The following is a 13,592-nucleotide window of genomic DNA, read 5'->3' as shown; positions in this document are numbered from 1 at the left end:
CTTCTACAGATGCACAATCGAGAGCATCCTGGCGGGCTGTATCACCGCCTGGTACGGCAACTGCTCCGCCCTCAACCGTAAGGCTCTCCAGAGGGTAGTGAGGTCTGCACAACGCATCACCGGGGGCAAACTACCTGCCCTCCAGGACACCTACACCACCCGATGTTACAGGAAGGCCATAAAGATCATCAAGGACATCAACCACCCAAACCACTGCCTGTTCACCCCGCTATCATCCAGAAGGCGAGGTCAGTACAGGTGCATCAAAGCTGGGACCGAGAGACTGAAAAACAGCTTCTATCTCAAGGCCATCAGACTGTTAAACAGCCACCACTAACATTGAGTGGCTGCTGCCAACACACTGTCATTGACACTGACCCAACTCCAGCCACTTTAATAATGGGAATTGATGGGAAATGATGTAAATATATCACTAGCCACTTTAAACAATGCTACCTTATATAATGTTACTTACCCTACATTATTCATCTCATATGCATACGTATATACTGTACTCTACATCATCGACTGCATCCTTATGTAATACATGTATCACTAGCCACTTTAACTATGCCACTTTGTTTACTTTGTCTACATACTCATCTCATATGTATATACTGTACTCGATACCATCTACTGTATGCTGCTCTGTACCATCACTCATTCATATATCCTTATGTACATATTCTTTATCCCCTTACACTGTGTATAAGACAGTAGTTTTGGAATTGTTAGTTAGATTACTTGTTGGTTATCACTGCATTGTCGGAACTAGAAGCACAAGCATTTCGCTGCACTCGCATTAACATCTGCTAACCATGTGTATGTGACAAATAACATTTGATTTGATTTGATTTGAAGGAGATGAGTTCTGTCTCCTAGAGATGAACGTACTTTGGTGAGAAAAGTGCAAATCAATCCCAGAACAACAGCAAAGGATCCTGTGAAGATACTGGAGGAAACAGGTACAAAAGTATATATCCACAGTTAAACAAGTGCTATAATCGACATAACCTGAAAGGCTGCTCAGCAAGGAAGAAGCCACTGCTCCAAAACCGCCATATAAAAGCCAGACTACGGTTTTCAACTGCACATGGGGACAAATATTGTACTTTTTCCTCTGGTCTCATGAAACAAAAATAGAACTGTTTGGCCATAATGACCATTGTTATGTTTAGAGGAAAAAGGGGGAGGCTTTTAAACAATTTAAAGGCAATGCTACCAAATACAAATTGAGTTTATGTAAACTTCTGACCCACTGGGAATGTCAAACAAAAGCTGAAGTAAATCATTCTCTCTACTGTTATTCTGACATTTCACATTCTTAAAATAAAGTGGTGATCCTAACTGACCTTAGACAGGGAATTTTTACTAGGATTAAATGTCAGGAGTTGTGAAAAACTGAGTTTAAATGTATTTGGCTAAGGTGTATGTAAACTTCCGACTTCAACTGTAGGTTTTAGAGATATAAGAAAGATATTTGTATTTGTAACTATTTGTATTTTTTTTACACATTTACCCCCTTTTTTTAGGTACTTAACTACTTACATATATACTTCTATTCATTTATATTTTTTTACTGGTAACGGCGAGTCATGTGAGGCTTGTGGGCATAAAAGAGCCAAACCTTTCCATAGAGAGGTCATATTAGTGTGAAGGCCAGTCAGTACAGACACTACATCCGTTTTTGTGAGAAGACCGATTTCCTGGATGTCTCATGGTCTGACAAATACCGCTGTATCTCGGCCACCTTACAATGCAGATGCATAAGGCCGTAATTGGCAGATGTGGTGGATTGAGGCGCAGCCCATACATTGTGAGAGCAGCTCACTCACTATTCACATTGCACAAGAGTTCATCATATTTATTTGACATATGAACATATCATAGGCATGGAAACCTATATATGTCTTGGACAAATCCATAGACCATTAGCCTCTGTAAGGGCTTAATTATGGGATAAGGGATGTGGGAGCACTGTAGGTCTAGTTAATTAACATTGTCTAGGCTTTCAAAGAAGAGGATCCTGGGATGATTGACAGTTGTCACAATGTTATGAAATTTACTGGTTTTGTACTCCTTAGTCCAGAAGTTAAGAAGCAACATCAACAGTCAGGGTTGTAGTTGTATGTACGTTGTCCATATTTGGACTTCTTCAGAGTCACAAGAAGTTGGTGTCAATAGTTAACGGGAATATATGGGAATGAATGAGAATATATGGTAATTATCGCAAATATATGCAAATGAATAGTAATAACTTTTAAATGTAGATGTTTTTTGCATTGGATATATTTACCATATCATATGGAGACAAACAGAAACCTTTTACCTTATCATAAGTACACATAATAATTTGTAATTAAGTCCTACCAATATAAATTTTTAAAACAATTTAGTTAAGAATTTAACTTTAATTAAATGAGTTGACTCTTCACATGGGATGATTTCACTGAACAGCCTGTTGCGTGCTCTGGTGTGTGTGTTCCCAAAAAAAGGGCCAGTTGTGCTCTGATGCGGCTGATGTTGGTGGGATTTGGAGGATGATGGAGGCAACAAGGTAAAGAGCCTCAGATCCACAAAGTCCCTTCCACCAGGTGGCTGATGAGATATGTTGGCACGACTGCCATATTGCATCTCCATCCCAAAGCCCTTGCTTGGAAGTGTACTTCGCCAGACTGCCAAGAACCTTGCCCTCGTACAGGCCAAAGTGGCGAGACACAGTAGTGATGACACCATAGGCCTTGTTGATCTCTGCACCAGACAGGATGCTCTTGCCAGCATACTTGGGGTCCAACATGTACACTGCGGCGTGTATGGGCTTCAGGCAGAAGTCTTTTTGATGTATTTCAGAACTGCAGTTTCCTCTGCTTTGAGCAACAGTGAAGTGTGCAGGGCAGTACAGATTTATTCTCTTACATCTGCAAGCAGAGTCTGAACATCAGACAGGATGGCATTGTCTCCCTCAATTCGTGCAATGGCTACTGCTATAGGTTTCAGGCTGCTTACCACTCTCTCCAAAATAAATAATCCAGGAGGATCCTCTTGATGGGGCTGTCCATATCGATATGGCCATTTCTTGGAGAGACTCCTTCCCCTCCAGGAGACTGTTAAACATGATGACAACACCACCCCAACGGAAGTTGCTGGGCAGCTTCAATGTGGAGCTCTTATTCTTCTCACTTTGCTTGGTGAGGTAGATTGCTGCTATAACTTGATGACCCTTCACATACTTAACCATTTCCTTGGCTCTCTAGTAGAGTATATCCATTGTTTTCAGTGCCATGATGTCCTTGAGGAGCAGAGTCAAATGCATGAGCAGCACGGCCAATGGGTGTGACGTGAGGGTAGGACTCCTCCACTTTAGATCAAGCAGCCTTCATGTTCGCAGCATTGTCTGTCACTAGTGCAAATACCTTTTGTGGTTCAAGGTCATTGATGACTGCCTTCAGCTCATCTGTAATGTAGAGACCGGTGTGTCTGTTGTTCCTTGTGTCTGCGCTCTTGTGGAATACTGGTTGAGGTGTGGAGATGATGTAGTTGAATTACTCCTTGCTCACAAAAATCTAACCACCCATCAGAGGTGATTGCAATACAGTCTGCTTTCTCTATTATTTGCTTGACCTTCACTTGAACTCTGTTGAACTCTGCATCCAGCAAATGAGTAGATAAAGCATGTCTGATTGGAGGGGTGTATGCTGGGTGTAGAACATTCCGAAATCTCTTCCAATACCCATTGCCAGTTGCATACACAGCTCGAGCAAGACATTCATCAGCATTTCTCTGACTACGTTCCTCCATTGAGTCAAAAAAACTTCTGACTCCAGGAGGACCAATAGCTGTTGCTATCAATAAAGTGTCTGATTCATAATTTTCTCCTGAAATAGAAGTAGAGGGACTTTTGTCAGAGGTTGCTTGTTGTGAGCGCTGAGGGAACTTTATGCACATGGCCAGATGATTCTGCATCTTTGTTGCATTCTTCACATATGATTTGGCACAGTATTTGCAAATGTACACAGCTTTTCCTTCTACATTAGCTGCAGTGAAATGTCTCCACACATCAGATAGTGCCTGTGGCATTTTCCTGTAATTAGGGAAAAAAAACAATTCCATGTACAGATAAATAGTTAAGCAGTTAGATTAAACAACTGCTTTGTAAGATAAAAGTTTTAAAATGAAACGTATGGAAACAGGTGAATTAACACTCTTCAGTTATCAGGCTCAAGCAAGCTAAAACCCACATGGTAGCAATAACTATCTAGTAGAAATTGTTAACAAGTTAGAAATTATATAAACACACTTTGCTGTAGGCTACTATTTACTAGTTAACAAAAAATAATGTATGTCATGTAAGATATATTCACTCCACCCATCAAAACTTACCAGAAAGCATGTAGTCCTTGGCTCAGACAGTGTAGTAGTGTGGGATCTATAGCATATAATTAGTGTGCAAGATCTTAAGAATCAGCTATACATGTGATGGAAGAGTGCATTGCACATGTGATGAAAGAATGCACTGTGCATGCAGAGGGTTGCAATTCCATTGAATTGGGGATAGTTGAATTAACCACAATACCTAGAATTGCATCCCACAAAAGGTTCACTGTTAAAAGCTAACCTTTTTTGATGAATTTAAGCAAAATTACCCAAATTCCAGGGCTTAACTTCCCATGGAAAATTTACGGAAAAATTCTGGAAATTTGCCAGAAAGTTTCGACCCTTTTGCAACCCTAGTCAAGAGTCACGCTCCTTCTTAGTTGTGTTTTTTGCAGCGTATTTGGTGGTTCTTCAAAAATATTTTGTCATAAAAGCCTTCTCCTGGCAGGTGTGTCCTTCAGAGCACATCAGATTGACAGTGCTATTATGTCAACAATGAAACAAGTAGTGAGGAGAAGGGAAAAAACGCTTTTAAAGAGAGATGTTCCAAATGTGGGCTTAAACTTCAACCTTGATAAATATTCATGAGCTAGGACTACGACAGCTTAATGGCAAACATCTTCATATTTTTTTTAGCTTTTGTCTTTATTCCCGCAATCACTCACTTCTCCCCCCCTTCCCTTCCCTTCCTTCAAGGTCGTCTATGTAGGCTGTGTGAAAGAGAGACAGTAACGATGTGGGCCGCTTGCTGTTTCTTAATTTGGAGTTTGACAGAAACATCACAGTTCAACAATTGTCTCATTGTGAAGGATTCTGGGAGGAAAAAGCTTAGTGCCTACCTCCCTCCTAAAATCCGACATTACCCACCACAACAAAGGTACATTAACATGGCGACTGGTATGATTTGGGGTCCAAGAAAAAGGGAGACGGTTTGACATGTCTAATATCTCTCATATCCTTGGCATGTTGAATTTCTCTGGAATCACTGACATGTCGAATATCTCTGTTATCACCCAGTACTGAAGAGATGCTCGTAATTCTAATGGCGAAGGCATGAATAACAACATATATGCATATTAGATATCAGTCCTAATGTTTTGTGTGTATGGGATGGAAACAGTGGTCAAATTAGACTGCCATTGATTTCAAAGTTGATATCAAACGTGTACCTTTCTGTCATTACAAACTGACAATACCATATGAGATATAAATACACTTTTTATAATGCATTTATATCACATGAAAAATGCATGTATTTAAAATATTTTACAAAAGGAACGTATAAGATACATTTATCTACGAAACTGGCTGGGTTTCTTAAGATGATATCAGTATTAGTGAGGAGATGTTTTGCAGGTTTTTCTCATGATGTACCTTTAAATAATTCAGTATACTTCATAAATAACAATGATAAATTTCACAACTGCTTATTACATGCGTGATGTAGCACATCGAACAGGGTTTCCTCCTGCAGCGCTATAAATTTAGATGCCTTTGATTATTATACTGTTTTGCGAGACAGCGTGTGGGACCCATTTCACACCCAGTGAATGACGATGTTCTTCGTAATGAGAGAGCAATGTAAATGATGTGTGTTAATTTTCCATTAATTGACCACCAATCAAAAAATAAAGTGTGTTGTTGCCTGGTCAGTTATGTTCCTATACACAGTAGTCTAGTATATGTTCTGAATGAGCTGAAAGTCATACATGTTGTTTCTCCTCTTCGTCCCTCAATGGGCCGAGGTTACTGAACATGACACACACACACACAATATTGTTTGTATTCCTAAAGATAGAAAATTACTGCTTTGAAATATTATGAAAGACAGTTGTTTTGCCCTCATCTCTTTCATTGTCTGCAGAAGATGAGCTCTGGACCTGTGCAGGTGTAGGGTCTTAATTTGAGCCATTTTGCTACAGCTGGAAAAAATAAGTTTTTCGTAAGGGAAAATCAAATCAGAAATATTTAAGTGGTAATTACAACCTTCAGAAGCCTTTTAAAACCTCAAATACACTACAAGTTTGACATTTTCTGCATTTCAGGAAAGTTCTCCTGTAACAGGGTGATCAAATTAAGATCCAACAGCTGCCTTACAGGTTGAAAGAACCAGGGAACTTCATGTACTGTATGGAGAGTATGTACTTTATGTACAGTAGCTTATCTTTGTGTTGTTAATAGACCTTTCAATCACTTTCACGTCACTATAGCCTACCTATTGAGCTTTAAAGTGATGTTGTCTCAGTCGGTTTCACAATACATTAACAACAGCGCTGCTTCTCTGAAGTGTGCCTTTTTGTTCTAGCTTCTCGGCAGCTAATCTTTGAATGTGGTCTGAGGGACCGAGGAGCACTATGTGTTTGTGTGTGATATTAGAATGCTCTATATTTGCTAGGCCCCGGTATGAATTCATGGCAGATCACGTGTCAGCCCCTGTTGGGCGGGAATATGTTTAGCTGTCAGGGCGGCGGCGGCAACCTATTAAGGAGATGGCAGGAATCAGACATGCCGGATTACTGTTCATTGCACTTTTATGCAAACTCGTCGAACATCCCCCCCTCCATATTAACAACAGCTACTTAGCTATGGTGTGGTTGGGAAAAGCAGAAGTTTTAGACTAATTTTACAGCACCCTGGACAGTTTTACTAAACTATAAAAAGGAATTGAATGATTACAAAGCCTTGTCCTTCTTAATGTTAACTGCTAGTATGCTGATGTTGTACAATGTCAGTTCTGGTCAGGGATTTGTAGGCTAACAGATAGCTAACACCGCTTTTGAAATAAACCTTCACAGTTTATTGAGAGCATAAATCAGTGTGTGAATATCCCTTTTTTAGCCTAATACTTTCGGTCTTTTTTATCGACATAAGAAATCATGGATGTGCATAGGCCTCTCTGAGATTTCTCTCTGAGACCTGATTGATGTGGCCCATAGAAGGGACTACCCTGCCAAAAGGAGAGGAGTGTTAGTGTACCACACTACCCACTGTCCTCTGGGGCATCGGGGTGTTGTTGCTGTGGAAACGCTGGGTCTTTATCTCCCTTCATAGAGATTGTCAGAGGTCAGCAGAGACTACACTATTCAGAGGGTTCTTTAATTGGTGTTTACCTTACACACACACACACACACACACATTTTGTTCTTCTATCCTCGGGGGACCTAAAATTGATTTCTATTCAAAATCCTATTTAACCTAAGCCTAACCCATAACCTTAAACCTAACCACTAACCCCTAATTCTAACCCTAAACCTAACCCCTAAGCTCATGGGGTCATTGGAAATGTCCCCACGAGGGAACATTTTCCTTGTTTTACTGTCCTTGTGGGAACTTTTGTGGATTTTAGGTCCCCACAAGGATAGAAAAACCAACTGTAGTTTATACTAAATGTCTATTACACTTTCCAAATTGAGTGTGCTGTTGACATGTACAATACAACACAATTATGTTAGTATGCCCCCCAGGGATAGACTGCTATTGCCAGAGCACAACATTAATGGATGGTGTCAAGGGGGCAGAAAGCTATTTTCTTAGGGATGGGCACAGGCTGGCAGAGGAAAATATCTTTCACCCCTCCTTTTTTCCCAAAAATATACTCTCCCGCAATGCAATCTCTATAGACTCAGGAGAAGTAACTATGGCTCCGGAGAAGAAGGCTGACGTTTTACGTGTCCCCAACCGATTGTGTTTTTTTGTTCATTTATTTGCGTTGTTTGTAACTCATTGTGTACATAATGTTGCCGCTACGTCTCTTATGACCGAAAATAACTTTTGGACTTCAGGACTGCTATTACTCACCACGCACCGTCAGAATAATTTTTTTCCTTTAACGATTCTGACGAGCCCGACCCGAGTGATATACTGCTTTCTCGGGAACAGGCCCAGATCCCCGTGATTTGCGTGAAGAGGAGGCAGAGAAAAAGGGGCCAGAGGGCGGGCTGCCTTCTGAGAATTTGTAGGCGATCGAATAAACCCCCACTTCTGCTAGCAAACGTGCAATCTTTGGAGAATAAAATTGATGATCTACCCGGAAGATTAAACTCCCAACAGGACATTCAAAACTGTAATAACTTATGTTTCACTGAGTCGTGGCTGAACGACGACATACAGCTGGCTGGTTATACGCTGCACCGGCAGGATAGAACAGCAGCATCTGGTAAGACAAGGGGTGGCGGACTATGTATTTTTGTAAATAACAGCTGGTGCACGATATCTGAATCAAATCCAATTTTATTTGTCACATACACATGGTTAGCAGATGTTAATACGAGTGTAGAAAAATGCTTGTGCTTCTAGTTCAGACCATGCAGTAATATCGATCAAGTAATCTAACAATTTCACAACAACTACCTTATACACACAAGTGTAAAGCAATGAATAAGAATATGTACATAAAAATACATGGATGGTCGATGGCCGAACGGCATAGGCAAGATGCAGTAGATGGTATAGAGTACAGTATATACATATGAGATGAGTAATGTAGGGTATGTAAACATTATATAAAGTGACATTGTTTAAAGTGGCTAGTGATACATTATGGTTGTCCTTCTGGAAGGTTCTCCGATCTCCACAGAGGAACTCTAGAGCTCTGTCAGAGTGAGTGACCATTGCTCAGATTGGCTGGGCGGCCAATTCTAGGAAGGGTCTTGTTGGTTTAAAACTATATATATATCTTCTGTATACCACCCCTACCTTGTCACAACACAACTGATTAGGTCAAACGCATTAAGAAGGAAAGAAATAGCACAAATTAACTTTTAACAAGGCACACCTGTTAATTGAAATGCATTCCAGGTGACTACCTCATGAAGCTGGTTAAGAGAATGCCAAGCGTGTGCAAAGCTGTCATCAAGGCAAAGGGTTGCTATTTGAAGAATCTGAAATGTAAAATATATTTAGATTTGTTTAATACTTTTTTGGTTACTACATGATTCTATGTGTGTTATTTCATAGTTTTGATGTCTTCACTATTATTCTGCAATGTAGAAAATAGTATAAATAAAGGGAAACCCTTTAATGAGCAGGTGTGTCCAAGCTTTTGACTGGTACTGTATATTTACCCCAAAATGTGTGGGGTATTGGAAATGATGGAAGATACAGTCTATCCGGAATATTAAAGCTGATCTACCCCTACATCTTTTTGTTTAAAACCCTAGTCCATGGATGGGCAACTTTGATGGGGGTGGGGGCCTCAAAAACAATCTGCATACCCACATCCATACACACACATGCAGTCAGAGGTTCATTTCCTGCAATTCTACCACCTTCGCCATGAAGAGTGGTGAAAATGTTGCAGTTTTAAAGCAAGTTTGCTGCAATTCTACACATTTCACCATGGGGCGGAGAGAAGATTTTGTGTGCTACCACACACGCATGCACACACTCCCTCCAGCAGTGTTATGTCAATCTAATTTCCTGAGCATTGCACAGCGTTGGTGCATGGTGGCACCGGCCAACTGCTGACACTGGTGTGATTAGCCACCCTGCTCTGGCATGATACGCTGTGGCACCATGGAGCTCTGGCCTAGAGCCAACACTCCACAGAGGAAGGGAGAGGGGCGGGTAGAGATGGAGGGGGTCATTGGAGGTAGAGGGCTGGAGCAGTGTGAAAGGGGGCAGGGGTATGGCAGACAGCAAGCAAGAGAAAGGAGAGAGTAGAAACTCTGAGGATAACAGAAACAGATGAAGATAGAGAGGACCAGGGGAATGGAGTCAGGGTGATAGAGGGGACCAGGGAAATGGAATCAGGGGGATAGAGAGGACCAGGGAAATGGAGTCACGGGGATATAGAGGACCAGGGAAATGGAGTCAGGGGGTTAGGCAGGACCAGGGGAATGGAGTCAGGGGGATAGAGAGGACCAGGGAAATGGAGTCAGGGGTTAGGCAGGACCAGGGGAATGGAGTCAGGGGGTTAGGCAGGACCAGGGGAATGGAGTCAGGGTGATAGAGAGGACCAGGGAAATGGAGTCAGGGTGATAGAGAGGACCAGGGAAATGGAGTCAGGGTGATAGAGAGGACCAGGGAAATGGAGTCAGGGGGTTAGGCAGGACCAGGGGAATGGAGTCAGGGGGATAGAGAGGCCCAGGGAAATGGAGTCAGGGGTTAGGCAGGACCAGGGGAATGGAGTCAGGGGGATAGAGAGGACCAGGGAAATGGAGTCAGGGGGTTAGGCAGGACCAGGGAAATGGAGTCAGGGTGATATAGAGGACCAGGGAAATGGAGTCAGGGGGATAGAGAGGACCAGGGAAATGGAGTCAGGGTGATATAGAGGACCAGGGAAATTGAGTCAGGGGGATATAGAGAGGACCAGGAGAGTCTAATGGATGTGAAATAAAAAGGTTTCAGACTGGAGTTCAGACTCAATATCAATATTCTTCTCACTGTACGCACGCGCACATACATTTGTTTAACTATCTTTGTGGAGACCAAACAATTGATTCCCATTAAAATTCCTATTTTCCCTTAACCTAAACCTAACCTAACCTCAACCCCAAAACCCTAAACCCCTAAAAATCAACTACTAAACCTAACCTCTAATCCTAACAGTAATTCTAACCCTAATTGTAAACCCTAACACTAACCCTTACCCTAATTGTAACCCTAACACTAAACCTAACCTCTAAGCCTAAAAAAGCCTTTTTGTCCCCACTTGTCAGTATTGTCCTTTTACTATCCTTGTGAGGACTTCTGGTCCCCATAAGGATAGTAACCCCCCCCACACACACACACAGGGTTCTAAGGGCAGACAAACAGTGTCCTGGCTGACTGTGACTTTTCAAAGCAAAATGACTGATGGTGTCCACAGTGTATTTTCAGAAGAAAGGCCATCATGGCTTGGCGTCTGCTGCTTTGCCCTGCTCTTAACCACTCAACCATGCGTGTCCATTCACCACAGGGGGTGAAAATAACCCAATTTTCTGGCCTCTGGGCTGGCAAACCACTTTATTTGTACTACTTTTCAGACCTAAAAAAAACTCTACGGTCTGGTAGCCTTTTCATACCTCTGAGCCGAGCTAACTTATACTGGGCTGGCTGGTTATACATTCAACCATATACCACTTTTCACACTAATGAGTTGAGACGAGCCGTGCTGATCTGATCTGGTTACACATCCACCATATACTCTTTTCACAGAAAGGAAAGGACAATGTGAATAAGAAATATCTGAGCCAGTAAACAGGGCGTTTAGGGTCGGGTTCAGAAGTTCAAAAGTAGTTCTAAAATGGTCTGTAGAGGAGTGTTATTCAGCATGGTCCGCTGGTCACTTTACCACATAGAGCTAATAAAATGGATATTCAATTCATTTTTGTTTATATAGAACATTTAGGTTCTCACTGGGATTTCTTTGTCTTTTTTGTTTCAGGTGTTCGCTCCCCTGTTGAGGCGTTACGCTGAGCTGGAGGAGAGAGTGCTCCAGGAATCAAAGCAGTGACTGAACACTGGCAATTATTTCAATCAGCACATTTCTCCATGGTCTGATGAGCAAATAAGAAGGACTTGCAAACCTGTGCCTTACACGTAATTCCAACCTCTTGAGTTTGACTTTGTAAAACACCTGAAATATAATTTTTTTACAGGTAATTTTTCATGACTGTATCTGCAAGTGACACGACCCTCTTCAATTTGTTTAGTTGTGATGACACTAAGAATACCTCATTTTCCTTGCATTCTTCGCTTCTTCTGTCTAATTGTGTATTCAGCAACCAATCTCTGTTGTCATGCCATGATCATTTCAATGGGCATTTATAGTCAAACAAGTATTTTTGGAAGTATAAAGTTCCATAAGGGAATTGTCTTCTCACTCAGAAAATGAACTGAATAATTTTGTTCTCATGGGAATTCTGAAAGATCTACAGTATTATGAGTATTCTGAATCTTCAGTGATCTACTGTCCTCGAATTTCTTCAAAAAATAAAATCTATTGAACTTTTCATGACAACCCATGTCATTATTGTGATTAATCACATTGGTGAAGGTGACTGAGACAGTCTTTTCTTACAATGAGATATTTGTATCTGTTTCTCTTTTGCTGATGTTCTGACTGGGGCTGTGTCCTACTGGTCTATTAATACCCAGCATTCCTAGCAGCGCATACACACACACACACACACACACACACAGACCCCGATTTCCACTCCCAATCAATTGTTCATTATTCTCCTCCAGTCCAACCAACATCTGTGCGCTTAAATGATCTCCATAGTTGTGTTCATTAGGCAACAAACTATAATACCATCGGTATTTTGACAAACATACTTTTAGATCAGTTAGATTGTGTTAGGGATGGAACACACTCAATATACCTTAAAATGACTAAAACCAACTGGAAACTGTATAGAAATGAGAATGGACCTACATTCATACAATCTCTTTACTGTGTCCAGCTGGATAATAATCACAGAAATGAAAGCTAGACAGTCGAGAGCATCGAAAATTCCAAAAACTATGGATATGTGGCCCCCAAGGCAAAATGACTTTGACACCCCTATTCTAGATGGCAAACATATAGGATGTTGAGGCGAATGGTTCTCTTGTCACTTTTTTGTGGCACGTTACACTGTCAACATGTGACAACGTTCCCTTTTTGATCAACCTCCAGAGGATCTGAATTTGAGGGTGAACTTGACACTGTGCTGGGTGTAACCGGGGGGGGGTTGACAAGTGACGAGAAATTTCTCCTTTATTGTTGGGAGGCACAAACGCAAAGGAAAACCTTGCTAGTGGTCTGTGGGCCTGCGATCATCCACAAAAGAAAGAATACATTTACTATTTATAGGAATAATCCTAAGAGTAATGTAGAGCACACATATACATCCAAGATGGCATAGCAGTCAGACGTCCTTTGTCCTCGTCTTGTCGTGTCCCGTATATATATATATATATTTCCAACTTTCTTTGCATACCTTTTTAAATATATATTTTTTCTTTTCCATAAACTCAACTTCAAAACAGTCCTGCAACCCGCCTCACCAATTTATATATATATAAAAAAGAAAGTATTATTTAACTTAAATCTGTAGTCCTCCTTAGAAGCTAACCAGAAGCTAACCAGAAGCTAATCAGAAGCTAGCCAGAAGCTAGTTAGCTTCTTTACTGGCTAATCGTTAGTATTCAGCTAACCACGGTTTGTGGTCATCAGATCTATCGCCAGTTCTGTACGGCGCGGCTCGGACCGGAACATACCGGACCTATTTTTCTCCCCATGTCCCCGGATT

At 41.3% G+C, this 13,592-nt stretch overlaps 1 protein-coding gene across 2 annotated transcripts in view; it reads left to right on the top strand.

Annotated features, from left to right (window-relative positions):
* Positions 1–12,308, top strand: part of xylb (xylulokinase homolog (H. influenzae)) — a 64,149-nt gene extending 51,841 nt beyond the window's left edge. For both annotated transcript variants that reach the window (XM_035755964.1, XM_035755982.1), the window contains one exon: positions 11,741–12,308. In XM_035755964.1, coding sequence (XP_035611857.1) covers positions 11,741–11,809 — 69 coding nt within the window. In that variant the 3' untranslated portion in view covers positions 11,810–12,308. The remainder of the gene's footprint in view (positions 1–11,740) is intronic.
* Positions 12,309–13,592: the final 1,284 nt, after the last annotated feature.

The sequence above is a fragment of the Oncorhynchus keta genome, chromosome 4 (assembly GCF_023373465.1).
Source record: "Oncorhynchus keta strain PuntledgeMale-10-30-2019 chromosome 4, Oket_V2, whole genome shotgun sequence".
Lineage (NCBI taxonomy): Eukaryota > Metazoa > Chordata > Actinopteri > Salmoniformes > Salmonidae > Oncorhynchus > Oncorhynchus keta.
This window is presented reverse-complemented; position numbering and strand designations above follow the sequence as displayed.